The sequence below is a fragment of the Podarcis vaucheri genome (genome assembly GCF_965113315.1).
Source record: "Podarcis vaucheri genome assembly, chromosome: 3".
Classification (NCBI taxonomy): Eukaryota; Metazoa; Chordata; class Lepidosauria; order Squamata; family Lacertidae; genus Podarcis; species Podarcis vaucheri.
In genome coordinates this window covers 35,468,969-35,484,722 of record NC_138761.1, presented here as the reverse complement: position 1 = coordinate 35,484,722, position 15,754 = coordinate 35,468,969, and the positions used below count along the sequence as shown (strand labels likewise).

The window sequence follows — 15,754 nt, the reverse complement described above, 5'->3', positions numbered from 1 at the left end:
TCCAGCAATGAGCATAATTTTGGATGAATCATTTCTAATGTGGCTTTTACCTTTTTTTTGCTTCATTTATGGATTTCTTTTGGTCATCTGTGGATTTTTATCCAATTGACTGAAACATTCATATTTGCTGCACGTACTGTATCTACAAACTCCAAGTCACATTCCTTCACCTTCCTCTATAAATCACATAAGTAGCTAAGTCAAAGCTGCTAAAAGATCCTCAGTAAGTTCATATCCTGCAGTATCTTTTAGGAATGAAATAACCCCCCCCCCCACACACACATTTGGGTAGAACCACTAAAAGTGAATAAAACTTGATAGATTTGCCCCATGCCCCCAGAAGGTTAAGTGGTCCTCCTTATTATACATCCTCTCAGAACCAGCCAACCAATGATGTGAGCTGAGGCAGCTGCTTCAGGCAGCACTTGAGAGAAGAGGCACCAAGGATGAAGAAGAAGCTGCTGTCCTGCTGCTGCTTTGCATGGCAGGGTTGCCATAGCTACTGTGTATGGCAGCATTTCTTCCAGGTACCACCTTTCACTGGGCAGCCTGGGTGAATAGGCATGCTGCTTTCATAGTCTGTGTACTAGAGCAGAAAACCTATTCACTGTGTGCCCAGAAAGCAGCAAGGGACTGCCTCACTGCTGCCATCCCTTCACACAGTGACTATGAGGACTCTGCCTTTTAAAGCAGCAGTGGGGCAGAGGCTTCCCCTTCCACCTTTTCACCCTCCTTCTCCTTCCTTGCTCACTCATTTCCTCACTAACTTGCCCTCCCTCTATGTGGTTGTAAAAGGTAAAGGTAAAGGGACCCCTGACCATTAGGTCCAGTTGCGAACGACTCTGGGGTTGCGGCGCTCATCTTGCTTTATTGGTTGAGGGAGCCGGCGTACAGCTTCCAGGTCATGTGGCCAGCATGACTAAGCCACTTCTGGCGAACCAGAGCAGCACATGGAAGTGCTGTTTACCTTCCCGCCGGAGTGGTACCTATTTATCTACTTGCACTTTAATGTGCTTTCGAACTGCTAGGTTGGCAGGAGCAGGGGCCGAGCAACGGGAGCTCACCCCATTGTGGGGATTCAAACCGCCAACTTTCTGATCAGCAAGTCCTAGGCTCTGTGGTTTAACCCACAGCACCACCTGCGTCCCTCTATGTGGTGGTACACACACTTAATTACTTATAACTGATACAATGCAATACACATTCAGGGGCAGGGATGCGAACTTAAAATATTGGGGGGGTGGCAGGTAAGCCACACCCTGCATAATCAATCACAAGACATGTTGCATGCACACCATTTGAATGGCAATGCCCATCAACTTGGGGGGGGGGTAGGTACCCTCAAATATTTTAGGGGGAGCCTGAAGGGGCCTCATCCCCTAGGAGTTGGCTTCTATGTTCAGGGGCTATATATGAAGTTGTGAACTAGTCTTAGACAAATTTCACACTCTGGCTAAAAGATGGGAACTGTCTGTCGACACTATGGGAGGTACCCTGCCTTGAAGCTTGTAGTCTTGCTGTGTGTGTTGGTGATGATGAAGTGGATTTCTGACACACCCTTCACCATAAGGTCTCGCCGCAGATTACAACAACAAAACCAGCACAATTTAAAACAAAACCAATCAACCATGCACAACAATCAGCAGGTTAATTTACAGTTTTGTGGCATGTCACAAAACTTTTCAGCTGTCAAAGGCCAGAGCAATGGTGCAGATGAATAATGATGATGTTAGGCACACTTCTGCAGGGAGGGAGTTCCACAGTTTTAAGGCTACCACAGAGGAAGCTCTCTCCCATGTGATTACTCAGACTTCTAAGGGTGATGGTGATGATCTTTGTGCAGGCCTCTGCACTTTTAAGGTTGGAGAGCAGAAGTCTTGAGATATGAAAGAAAACCCCAAGTCTCTAAATATCACCCTGCCCATATTCTAGGCTGTTTTTGTCCCTCTGGGCAAAGTACTGGTCTCAAATTTCCTCCACCCAATAGAGTTTTCTCACAGATGTGTTTTCAGGCACATTAGTGACACATTTTGAGAAAGTGGGGGAATACAGCCAGCCAATCATGAAATTGCTGCAGGAGAAAGAATACCTGCTTTGCACATTATATCCAGCAGCACTTTGAGTAATCCAGAAATGACTGTGCAGATAAGTCGTCAATTTGCAGAAAACTTTTTGTATTTATGTGGAGGAAGAACACTGCACTATTACAGAAATGTTATATTGCTATTTCCTTTGTGGGTAGTTTTGTGCTGGTTCGCATCTACCAGCAAAGTTCAAATGAATCAGCCTTTTTCATCATAAAATGGCCTCCACAGAACTGTCAGGAGAACGTTGCAGTCACCTGCTCGTGTTTCATCTAAAACTCACACTACTCATTTCCTGTCTCAACAAGAGGATACGGCAGGAAAACTCATTCCCTAAATCTCATTCTGCACACTTCCACCTCCCACACACAGTGAGTGAAGCTTGAATCACCATGTTTGATGGTGTTTCAGCTGCGCAATTCATGTTTGCTGTGCCGATTCGTGCTATAACCTGGGCATGTCTATCCTTCTTTCCATTCCCTTTTTGTCACAGTAACTTTTCCAGATGTCAGAGTGCTCCCATTTGCAACCCTTTGACAAACTTTTAATTGAGAAAAGCCTATTTCTATGAAATGCCACCCCCTTTCCACAGGCTGTCCATGTACAGCTCTGATGTCATCCCCTCCAACATTTCTCTCATGAAAATAGGGATACCCTATTCTGTTGTTGTTGTTGTTGTTGTTGTTGTTGTTGTTGTTGTTGTTGTTGTTGTTGTTGTTTTATTTATACCCTGCCCATCTGACTGGGCTGCCCCAGCCGCTCTGGGTGGCTTCCAACATATATAAAAGCATAATAAACATTAAACATTAAAAAACCTTCCCTATACTGGGTTGCCTTCCATTGTCTTCTAGAGGCTGTAGAGTCATACCCTCCATACCCTCCAACATTTCTCTGATGAAAATGGGACGTCCTAAGGGAAAGTGGGATATTCTGGGATCAAATCAGAAACTAGGACAGCTTCTGTTAAGATGGGACTGTCCCTGAAAAATAGGGACACTTGGAGGGTCAGTTACATGTCCTTGTAACTTCCTCCTCTTATTCATCATGAGCTTGATTGCCTTGTGTCCCCACCCCAAAGTGACTGATTTGCCTCTCATTTTACACCTACTACCTATATGTTGTGCTTTAGCACCAGAAATTATAGGTATGCACTGGAGTTTTGAGTACTTCCCCAGTTACGAGGCAAATGGTGTCATTGGGGCGGGGCTTTTACAAAAACCAGAGTCAGATTTGGTTTTTTATTTGTTTTATTTATTAAATGAATACACCACCTTTCATCCGAGGATCACAGGGGGATTTACGGTATAACAGTAGAGATTGTATTATTGATGAGGTGCCTCAGGTAATGATCAGGAGTTTCCAAGTCACTCTGTAGATTCGAGTTTCCCCAAAATACTGCTGTTTTACCCTATTTGTTTATTCATTCATTCATTCATGTATTTCTGAAGCAAAACTAAGCCGACTAGGGAAACAGCATGAGCAAAAAGGGTGGAGAGGCATATGCCTTGTCAGGGTGGATTCTTTCAGTGTGACAGGCAGGTCTAGGCTTTAATCACAGTGAATTATTTTCTCAGTGGACTCCAATTCCTGTACATATTGTTAAAGCATATTTCTGCAGTTCCATGCTGGGGTTTCCCTCCCCCCCCCCACATTACTCTTCCCCTATGCAAGTTGAAGGAGAGAAGAGGCAGTATCACAAAAAAAACAACTGGTTGCAGCAGCCTATTCCCATCAACAACCCTTGAGGTAACAAGACCTGAGTCGGGAGGCTGACATATACCTCATTGTTTCCTGGGGATCCATGTTATCCTCCACCCCATGATTCCTGTTATACCCACCCCAAAATGTTGAACTTTGCCCATATGGAAGAACCATTGACACCTGACAGGCTTCATCCCTTTAGAAGGGGCGACTATGCTTACAAATTGCATCTAAGCCTGCCGAAAGCAAAACACACTTTCTTATTTTTTAAAGAAAGATTCCCTGCACAAAAGACCCCTGGATGTATCTCCCTACAATTGGGATTAACCTTCGATTAATCATGAAAATTCCACCCACTTCTGGATGGGGTGGGAATTATAGCTATTGTTAAAAGCCTCATTATAGTGAATGGGAGGCGGGCAGAGATTTGTTTTTATCCAGATCTAAGCAGTTCTGAAACAGGCTGGGCTGCTGCTCAGAGCTACAGATACAAAGAAAATCTCGTGACTGGTGTACACTGCTACTAGAGATACAGCTAGAGCAAAACGAACACCTGGAAATTCTCAGGTCTTGATGCACTGCTTGGGTAAAATGGCATAACCTGTACTGAGCCACAGGTCATTGATTTCAGCTTCTAGCCAAAAGACTACAGGAACATCGACTGGCCTTCTATGCTTTCAGAAGTTATCTTAGTTCTTGCCCATATTCCTTTGCACTAGGAAGTATTATCCAGAATGTACAAGACAGCCAAGAATATTTCTTTTTTAGGAGACACTCAATGACTGAGCTTTGCTTCCCCCCAAAGGGACAAAGCTAGATGTCACATTTGAGGCTAGAGGGGGAAAACATCCTAAGTCGGACAAGGTAGTGACCTTGATTTATTTGAATGCAGTGATGGAGCTTAGTTCCATGCATAGCATGTGCAAGCATTCTAAGCATCAATTCAGATTCCCTGATGTGTTTAGGAAGGCATTATGTCGTTCCCATTGGTTTAAAGTAAGGGGGATATTAGGAAACAGTGTTGAGTTTTAATTTACTTACTGCACAGCTGTCCCTCGTCCTCCCCCTCTGTACAGTCTCTGATGAAGTCACACACCTGTCCCAGCTTGATCACAGTTCCATTCCAGCAGCTGAAGGAACTCTGCAGAGCCATTTTAGGACCAGAAGGAGAACCTGTGTAAAAGAAGAGAGATCCGCTGAAATTTCTCCACAGCAATTTGTGCTGCAGTATGCTTTGCAGCTCCACACTGTCCACGAAACAGGCCACAATAATCCAGAAAACTCTAAGGCCAGTTTAGGAAGGGCAAAAAATCGACCTACATCTCCTATAAAGGTAAAGGTAAAGGTACCCCTGCCCAAACGGGCCAGTCTTGCCAGACTCTGGGGTTTGTGCGCCCATCTCACATTTATTGGCCGGGGGCCAGCGCTGTCCGGAGACACTTCCGGGTCACGTGGCCAGCGTGACAACGCTGCTCTGGCGAGCCAGAGCCGCACACGGAACGCCGTTTACCTTCCCGCTGGTAAGCGGTACCTATTTATCTACTTGCCCCCGGGGGTGCTTTTGAACTGCTAGGTTGGCAGGCGCTGGGACCGAGCAGCGGGAGCGCACCCCGCCGCGGGGATTCGAACCGCGACCTTTCGATCGGCAAGCCCTAGGCGCTGAGGCTTTAGCCCACAGCACCACCCGCGTCCCGCAACATCTCCTATACTCCCAAGCTAACATAATAACTGAAGTGATCAAGGTGCTGTTATTCTTTGATTTGGGAGAAAGGGTAGGATAGAAATTCAATAAATAAATAAGATCAAAACTTAAGACAAACCTAGATGTTAAATATGTCTTATCATTTAATATGCAATTTTCATAGAGTAACCAATGGGGCAACAGGGAAGGTGGATAGGGTACATGTAACTCTTTCCTTCCATACTGTGTATAAGAATGTGATGAATTAACAAAAGGGGACATAAAGCATTTAATAAGAATTTGGATAATACGAATTATAAGGTGGTTAGGAATTAAGCTCATTGTTTGCAACAAGGAATTAATTCATTTGCAATCAATTAAGATTTGCAATTAGTTAATTTATAAATTGCTTCCCATGAGGCAGTTCAAAGCAGTTTACAGTACAATGACACATGCAATTAAAAATGATTGCACATAAAAACCATTTAAGGAAACAACTATAAATGTTAAAAACAGTTTTTAAAAGCATCACATAAATGAAATCAATTGAAAAGTGAAGCCTGATATCAACTGGGATAAGGTTTATAGGAGGTTTGTTGATGCCTTTAGCAGGTGCCGAAAAGGCAACAGAGAAGGTGCTTGTCTGGTTTGCCATGGGAGGGAGTTCCAAATGGTTGATGCCACCATACCAAAGGCCCAATTCTGACATTGTGCCCGCAGGATGCCCTCTCCTACAGAACACGGTGATCGATTGGGTATGAGGTGAGCTTTTAGGTATCCTGCTCTCTGTCCAATACCAGCACCTTGAATCTAGTCCAGTAGGTAACTGGAAGCCAGTGCAATTATTGCACCAACAACATAATACGCTGTCAATATTCTTCCCTGGTGAGCAGCTGAGCAGCTGCATTTTGCACTAGCTGCAGCTTTTGGGTCAGCTCGGCTTACAGCCATTGCAGTAAACCAGTTCTTTTCTAGAATGAACTTTCCGTGCCTGAATGGGAACTTTTGGGTCTCACTGCAGCTCCCCTATCCATCTCACAACCTCACTGCTTTTGTAGTCCAAGGCAGGTAGCCAAACAGGTCTAAAAAGCACCTGGTGGGCCACCATGCCAGGTTATTAGGGTTGCATTCAGCTTGATATGTCACATATTTTGGAATCCTGCTTTGAAGCAAATCATGAGAAGGAACAAATATACCCCAGCCCAAATGGCGTAGTGCCAATGTATGAGCCACTGGGTTTATGTTCCTTCCTTTTATGAAATCAGTCACCTCAGGGTCCAGTCAGCAGTCTGGGAGTGCTGCAGAATTACCAGAGCTAAACAGGCATTGATTGACTGGCAACCTGCACTGCCACCCCCCCCCCACTGCTTTATCTCTGGACATGCTGGCTCCAAGCATGCGAGAAATGTTGGATGTGGCTTCCAGAGGAAGGCAAAGGGAAATGCTGCTGCTTCACATAAAGAAACTCCAATAAACACATGGAAGAAGTGAACTTCAAGTGGTTCCATAAATCGCAACCTAATAATGCATTTCCTTCACCACCTCCGGGATTCTTGCACTATTGAGGGAACTCATTGTTTTGAAAGAAAGAAAAAAGCTGGTGTGCTACTGTTTTCTTTGTTCTTGCTTTTATGTGGATGAATAGAGTTCAATCAGCAACATAGTCTCTTTTCATGAGAACTACTAAATCCCTTAAAATTCTTCTAGAAAGTTAAACGAACGGGAGATGCCAAAAGTAAGGCATGAGCTCCATAGAATTGTAAACGTATATAAATAAAATATTTTGATAGACTTGGCCCTTCTCCAGACGTTCAACCCTTTCCCCCCAGTGCTTCCCCCAGAGAAAGAGATAGAGAGATGCATAAATGTAACCCTATGGCTGGATCTGGCCAATGTAAGAAATAAAGAAAATGAGTTCTGTGATTAATAGTAGTAGAGGATAATTCGCACATGCATTTTCTCTATACGTAGGCAGGTGTTTTCAGGCCTGCTAAAAACTTTTTTTTAAAATGTATTTTTATTAAAGATTTTCTTGGTTTACAAAAGTATGTGCAATGTCTCTTTTTTTAAGTAATATTTTTACAGATCAGTTTCATTTGTTGAGACATTAGTGTTACATTAGGAAGAAAAGGGGGAAAGAAAAGTGGGAAAGAGGTAGAGGGCGGAATGGTGAGTGTGGTTGGGGCTGGGTGGCGATGTTTCAATTTTACTTAAATTGAATTGGGGGGTTTTGTGTGAGTGTCGCTTGTGCCGGTTCTCTGCTATTCACTTGTGTTCCTTTGGTGGTGAGAGAGGTTGGGGTTGGCCTAGGGTGGGGTTGTTCATTTGTGATGAGCTTTGTTTTCATGTGTGAGTGGGGTGGGTGAGTGTTTTGGATCAGGTTAGCCATATTGATTCATATGTTGTTGGTGGATTCTTGTCATTGTCTTGTTGGGCTGTGTATGTGATAAAGGGAAGCCATAGCGGAGTGAAAGCATCTTCTATTTGTCCCTACCCAGACATGTAAAGCCAATATATTCTAATGTGTGTCTTAAACTGTTGGTTTTATTTATATTCTGATTTTTTTTTAATAAAAGTTACTTTTAATTTTGACATTTGCTGACAATATATGTTTTATAGCTTTGCAAAACTGCTTAAGGTTTTATTTACAATTAAGCAGCATACAAATTCTGTTAAATAAAAACTTGATCATTATACAGTTGAGCCCTTTTCATACATGCACATGATGTACAGAATGAATACATCATAGAGAAAGAGCAAGATTCTGCCTGTTGTCCATACACTCAACATCTGTACATCCATCGCCTCCTCTGTGCACAAAGCCTAAGTGCACACAAAATGGGTGGACATTTGAATGTCAGCGGCAGCCAGCTACCTTTCCACACATAATCATTTTGCTTATTTGGTAAACATGTGCAAAGGGCTTAGAATGGCTGGAAGCTAAATGTGTGAGCTGACTTGCTTGAAAACTATTAGACTAGAACCAGAGAGCTCCTTATGGAGCAGAAAGCACTTCCAATCATGCAAGAGAACTGTCTCTAGTCTCAGCTGATTTCTGCCCCACCACATCATCAAATATATTTCCACAAGGTTTTGGGGAAAGGGACAAGGGGCTGCAGTGGAAAGGTGGAGGCAGGCATGGTCCATTGCACAAGCAGAACTTTCCTCATGGTTCTCTGGATCTAAGTCATTGTGTTGGAGGTGATGCAAGGAAATATGGTTGAGAGTCCTGGAAGACCTGCTCTCTGCCTTGAAAGCCTTTTCCAACCTGGCCTGGGTGAGTGGGGCCCTGACTGACTCCAACTACAAAAGCTGAGGCTGCTGAACATAATCTTGGGCTGGGGTATTGTTGGGGGGATTCTTTTGGCTGTAGGGTTGTTGTTACTTTAAAAAAAAATCTTTATTTTGGATCTTATGGTTTATGTGGAACTTGTTCAGTTTGGTTGTGTACATTCTGATGTTTTGTTTATTGTTTAGGACTACTTTTGTTATGTGTGTAGTTATGTACTTTTTTGTTAGTTGTAAGCTGCACTGAGGTTTTAACTTTGAGAAGGTGCCATGCAAATAAAATGATTGAGTGATTGATTCTGACTATGACGTTACATCTTTAATGACCCATTTAGTAATACAGATCTTCCCCTGATCTTGCATGCTGTATGTGCACAGCATACTTTCAAGACAACGCTGACGCAAGCAATGAAGACAGATACTTAGCACTCCTGTTTTTAACTACTGGGAATATGGCATAAGGCAGCACAGGACTGAGACAAATATAGACACTAGGAAAGAACATGGCCTACCTGGGGGAAGCATTTGTGTTCCATACACACATGTAAATAATGGGCTACCTCATATGTTACATATGTTTAATATGTTTCACTGTATAGAGATGCATGGATATCCTATGGGGAGGGAGGGATGGTTCTACGTATATACCAGCATTTTTGTACTCCGAAATTTGGGGCAGTCTATTATGTGCAGGTTCAAGGTATATGAGAATGGGCTGAGAGGCTGGGCATATTTGCCGCTTAAGAACTTTCTCCATATATACTAACCATTCACACTATAGATATCCATGTCATGAAAAAGTAATGTAGGAATAACAGGGATGTTGGAAGATTCTAACAGAAATGGAAGTGGAAATTACTGCTGTTTGCATTTCCCTCTGTGGTCAGGAATGGAAATACGGTAAGTCTAGCAGACACAAACAGTATTTGTTGTGGTTGTTTTTTTAAGTCCACAAATGATACATAATTAATTTGTTTTTAACATTGTTTTTTATTGGGGTAACAGAGTCAATTGCTTACTGAAACCTTTTAGTGTGCAGAGCAAGCAGAATTTGGTTAGTGAATCTGGTTAGAGAACAGATTTTACTTGTTCCAATCACACAAAGAGATTCTTGTAGAGTAAGAAAAATAACAACATAGTTTATAGTAGGAAGTACCGGTACATAACTTGGATAGAAAAGTTTCTAGTTCTCACCTAATTAAGTAATCTAAAGAAGAACAAGGCAGCTATGCTCTTAGAGGATAGCTCCAACAAGACCTCTAATCTTGAAGTCTAAGAGTGAAGTGTGAGGAGGAAGCTGTAAACTTTGAATGAGCAGTGTGCTGGTGCACACTGTTGAAAAGCTCTTGCTACACTCCTCTCCTGCTCCACAGAAAAAATAAATCAAAATATTGACATGACAACTTAACTCTGGCTCATGGTTTGTTTCTTGCCAAACAAACCACAAGTGGTAACAAAGCTTTGTTCTTGGCCTATTGCTCATGGATTGTTCAAGGGAAACAAATCACAATCCCAGGTTCCAACGTCATGAAAAAACCAGATTCTGGCTTGTCCCTTGCTGTGTGGTGGGACCTGTGGAGTGAGAACTGTTCAGCAGCATGCACTGTCATGCCTCCTCCTCATTAATCTGTAGTATGTAAACTGGGCCATTATAAGTTAGTATCTGTATTACAAGGTACTAACCATAGCCTGTGGGTTAAACCACAGGGCCTAGGGCTTGCCGATCAGAAGGTCGGCGGTTCGAATCCCTGCAACGGGGTGAGCTCCTGTTGCTCAGTCCCAGCTCCTGCCAACCTAGCAGTTCGAAAGCATGTCAAAGTGCAAGTAGATAGATAGGTACTGCTCCGGCGGGAAGGTAATTGGCGTTTCCGTGCTGTGCTCTGGTTCGCCAGAAGCAGCTTAGTCATGCTGGCCACATGACCTGGAAGCTATATGCTGGCTCCCTTGGCCAATAAAGCGAGATGAGCACCGCAACCCCACAGTCGGTCATGAGTGGACCTAATGGTCAGGGGTCCCTTTACCTTTTAACCACAGCCCTAAATAACCAGAAAACAGTTTTTATCAGAACAGGGCACAGGATTTGCTGCAGACTGGATTTTTTTACTGGAACAAAAAACACCCTGTGCACCTTCGGAAACCTTAGGGGGAAACACTTATTCTTCGTCACACTGTGCTAACTATCCAATTTTAAATTGAAAAACAGCAACAAAATCATATTCCTTAAAATGTTGCCTCAATCAAGGGGGTTGATTTGAGTACTGTACGATTCCATCAGAAGATCAATGTAAACCACCAAAGTTGCATTTCAAGTGGGGTCAAATAAAGGCACTAATTTGCTGATAAGGACTTCCAGCCTCCAGAGAGATCTATCACACTTGCAAGCAACAGTGACAACTGAAGCTCCATTAATTGTAATAGAAAGAGGTGCCAGTACGAGGATAATAAAACTATCAAGAGAGTATAAAAGCCACCATGTTGGAGAAATCCATTCTTGAGAAAGAACAGAGCAACTTACAGTGCAATTTTATACCTGCCAACTCAGAAGGAGGTCCCAATGAATTTGGAGGCTTACTCCCAAGTAAGCAAGCACAGGATTGCAGCCTTCGGCAGCTGAATTGAACAGGACTTACTTAGTTCTATTTTCCCTCATTCTCTTAGAATGGTAATGGCACCCAACTGAGAGGTGCCGGAACTGAGTTGCAAAAAGGCCCTGGCCTTACTGTTGATTAGACATGTACGAGATTGTATTGTTAATGTACATGTTCTCACCACTCAGAGAAGGATGTACAAAGTATGAAAGGCACGATGTCCTTGCCTCCTTGTTTCCCACTTGCAGCTCTGCTTCTCCCTGGGCTCTTTCCTTGTACGAAACTGTGTTTGAATGATGCCACATCAGTAGCCCATCAGGGCTGCAAATCCTTCACGATGACAACTCTGATTTCTGTTTATACAATAAAAGATAAAACACAGAGGCAGTACCTGAACCCCCCCTTGGCAGAATGAGCCATTGTTTGCCTGACTCATCCAACCTTGCTAAACAACACAGCTACATCATGTTTCCTCAGTACTACAGGGAGTCGGGAATCACTAGTGATTCAATTAGAGGCGCACTTGATACTTTTATTTATATTGCCTGACAAAACTAAAAATTAATGAAGCGTGAGGGAAAACAACCACTATTTTCCCCCAAGATGATTTTGCAGTGTAAATCAGTTCAGGAGGGGGCTTTTTTAAAAAAATAAAGGGCTCTGGTTTCTAAACAGGGTACTCTGGATTACAGGCAGCTTTTTATATTTATTTATTTCCTGTAAGTTGCTCTGTTTCACTGAGCACTGCCCTTGTGTTTTGATCAGGGTCACTCACATCATCGCTTAAAAGATCTGATCTGAAAGCTGCAGGAGGGGAGGGGAGCTGTGAATTGCCCCTCCTACTGTTCTTTAGTGGTTGACATATACAATTTAGGAGGCTGCAACACTATACATTCATGGGAGTGTCCATTACATAAATCTGGGAAATATACAGTTATGTAAACAGATGTATATAGTGGAACCTTGAGTTGCGCACGTAATCCGTCCTGAAGGTATGTCCACAATCTGACGCGTTCGCATCTAGAAGTGCCGCATCTGCACACACGCATGGCACAATTTAGTGCTTCTGCGCATGTGCGAGCGGCGAAACCCAGAAGTAACCCTTCTGGTACTTCTGGGATGCTGCGGGACGTAACCTGAAGCAGACCCAACATGAGGTATGACTGTACTGCAGAATGGGAAAGGAACCACCAAGTCCAAAAGGATGTCAGTGGGGTTTATGAGCAGAATCGAGGAAACTCTTGGAAACAAGGTTTCTTTCAGAAAATGGAAGCCTTGCTGAAATGTGGAGGACAATAAGAATCACGAACTCGCAAAAGAAAAGATAGAGTGCAAGGGAAAAAAAAGGATTTGAGGAGCACGTTACTATAAACATAAAAAATGTGTAAATACATTAGAAGCATGAAATTAACTAGGAAATTGATTGGGCCTTTGGATGACAGGCAATTAAGGGTGTGATAATGGAGGGAAAAATGGAGCTTCCAGAAAGACTGAATAAATTATTTCAGCTGCTTTCACCACAGAAGAAGTAGAACGTAACCTTGGACCTGAACTAACTTTCTCAGGAAGGGAGCCTGAAGAACTGAAGCAAATAGTAGTAAAAGGAAATTATATTCTAGGTCTCATTAACAAATTAAAAACACTAGGTTATCGTGGTATACACCCAAGTTCTTAAAGATCTCAAATGTGAAATGTGCAGATATTCTAGGAAAAATATTTACCATATACCTAAGATAGGCCTCCATATCTGAGGACTGAAAAGAGGCCAATGAAATACCTTTTTAAAAAGTATCCAAGAAAATCTGGAAATTTACAGGCCAATTAATTTAATGGCTCTTTCTGGGAGAAAGAATGGTTAAATATATAATTGCCAAGCACATAGCATAACAAGTTTTCCTGAAGAAGAATAAGCAGAGTTCCTATAATGGTAAAAAGGTAAAGGGACCCCTGACCATTAGGTCCAGTTGTGGCCGCCTCTGGGGTTGCGGCGCTCATCTCGCTTTATTGGCCGAGGGAGCCGGCGTACAGCTTCCGGGTCATGTGGCCAGCATGACTAAGCCGCTTCTGGTGAACCAGAGCAGCACATGGAAACACCATTTACCTTCCTGCCGGAGCGGTACCTATTGATCTACTTGCACTTTGACATGCTTTCAAACTGCTAGGTTGGCAGGAGCAGGGACCGAGCAACGGGAGCTCACCCCGTCACGGGGATTTGAACCTTCTGATCAGCAAGTCCTAGGCTCTGTGGTTTAACCCACAGCACCACCCACGTCCCTTCCGCTAATGGTAAGTTCCATCTAATTAACCATTGAGAGTTCTTTGACAGTATCAATAACCATAACTTCACATATACACTAATGGGGTCTGAACTGGTGGTGGCTGACAAGAAAACACATCTGGAGTTCATGGTGCTGCATACTGACTCAATTAAAATGTTGGCCATGAAGGCCCACTGGTGTTTACTGTGTTTTTTGTGGTGGCTATCATGCGTTCTCTGCCTGGGTAATTTTGGAGTTAAGAACATGTTGGCTGGGCAGCCAGGGGCAGACTTAGAATCATAGAATAGAATCATAGAATCATAGAGTTGGAATAGACCACAAGGGCCATTGAGTCCAACCCCCTGCCAAGCAGGAAGCACCATCAGAGCACTCCTGACATATGGTTGTCAAGCCTCTGCTTAAAGACCTCCAAAGAAGGAGACTCCACCACACTCCTTAGCAGCAAATTCCACTGTCGAACAGCTCTTACTGTCAGGAAGTTCTTCCTAATGTTTAGGTGGAATCTTCTTTCTTGTAATTTGGATCCATTGCTCCGTGTCTGCTTCTCTGGAGCAGCAGAAAACAACCTTTCTCCCTCCTCTATATGACATCCTTTTATATATTTGAACATAGCTATCATATCAACCCTTAACCTCCTCTTCTCCAGGCTAAACATGCCCAGCTCCCTGTGCTGTGGTAAAAAATGGAAGCAGTGTCGTCCATCAACCTTGCTGAAAGGAAGCCTCTGATAAACAGAAACCTATGAGGCTGCCTTATAGAGAGTCAGACCTCTGGCCTAACTCAGTAGTGTCTGCTCTAATTATCTCCCCAGGCTTTCAGATGGGACCCTTTCCCCGTCTTAGCTGGAGAAGCCAGGGAGTGAACCTGGGACCTGTTGTATACAATATATGTGCTCTATCACTCAGCTCATTGGTGAAATGAGCACAGGGAAAAAAAGCTAAATTCACTCTCCCACTTCCACAAGGATGCATGAAGTGGCTGACAGTAAAACGCTTCAACAAAATAGCAATTATTGTCAGAATAGTTCATGACCGCAGCAAATGGAGCCACATCTAAAACAGTAATTTGAAACAAAACAAAACAAAACAGCACAGCAAATGCTAGAAACCCAAGAGCCAAAGGCTTGCAGCAACAAAGTAAGTTTCCAGTAAACACCTGAAAGTTAAGAGATACTTGGGCTGAGCACACAATACAGTGGTGCCTCGCAAGACGAAAAGAATCCGTTCTGTGATTCTCTTCGTCTAGCAGTTTTTTCGTCTTGCGAAGCAAGCCCATTGACGGATTAGTGGATTAGCGCTATTAGCGCTATTAGTGTCTTATCTGCTGATCGGATCAGCTGATAAGCGGCTTAGCGGCTTAGAAAAAGGGGGGGAGGGAAAAAACCCACAGGAACTCGCAAGACATTGTCGTCTTGCGAAGCAAGCCCATAGGAAATTCATTTTGCGAAGCACCTCCAAAACAGAAAACTCTTTCATCTAGTGAGTTTTCCGTCTTGCGAGGCATTCGTCTTGCGGGGCACCACTGTACCAGCACAAAAATGCAGCCAGGCTGTTCTTTTTCTTTAGTTTGCAGGAAAGCTCTGCACATTACAGCATTCCATTATAAATGACTGGATAGGCACAAGACAGGATATGGATTGTGGATAACGGCGTTATCCAGCAGTGGGAGCACACTGGATGCAGAGAAAATGGGAGCATGTACAGTGCCTTAAACAAAGAAACTTCACATCCATTTGACCAATGAAAATATTTCGTGCAATGCTGAACTTGGAGCAGACTGCTCTTTCAATAAGAGACTTACTCTACTACAGGACTATCCTCTGGTAGTCCTTCCTATACTGGACTGCTCTCTGTTAAGTAGGGCACAGGGCCACACTAGCACTGAACGAATCCCCATGTACACAGATGCTACCTAACTAGAGGAACACTAGCCCTGCTCATTCTTCTCATGCAATGAAGGGAAGGGAACAGGGGTCAACTAGCTTGCTCTGCTCTCCCTCCATCTTGGCCTCACTGCTGCTTCCGTTGCTCTCCTCTTCTTGCTCTGTAACAGAGGTCTGCTGTACTTGTAGAGGCTCCCTGTCCAGTTTAGAACCCCAACGGTGCAGGGCTCTCTGTTACTCTGGGAAGCTCT

At 43.4% G+C, this 15,754-nt stretch overlaps 1 protein-coding gene across 1 annotated transcript in view; it reads right to left on the bottom strand.

The window, feature by feature from the left end:
• Positions 1-15,754, bottom strand: part of ALK (ALK receptor tyrosine kinase) — a 411,412-nt gene that overhangs the window by 135,947 nt on the left and 259,711 nt on the right. Inside the window, exon 5 of the mRNA XM_082214794.1 lies at positions 4,827-4,958. Within this exon, the coding sequence (XP_082070920.1) occupies positions 4,827-4,958 (132 nt within the window). The remainder of the gene's footprint in view (positions 1-4,826; positions 4,959-15,754) is intronic.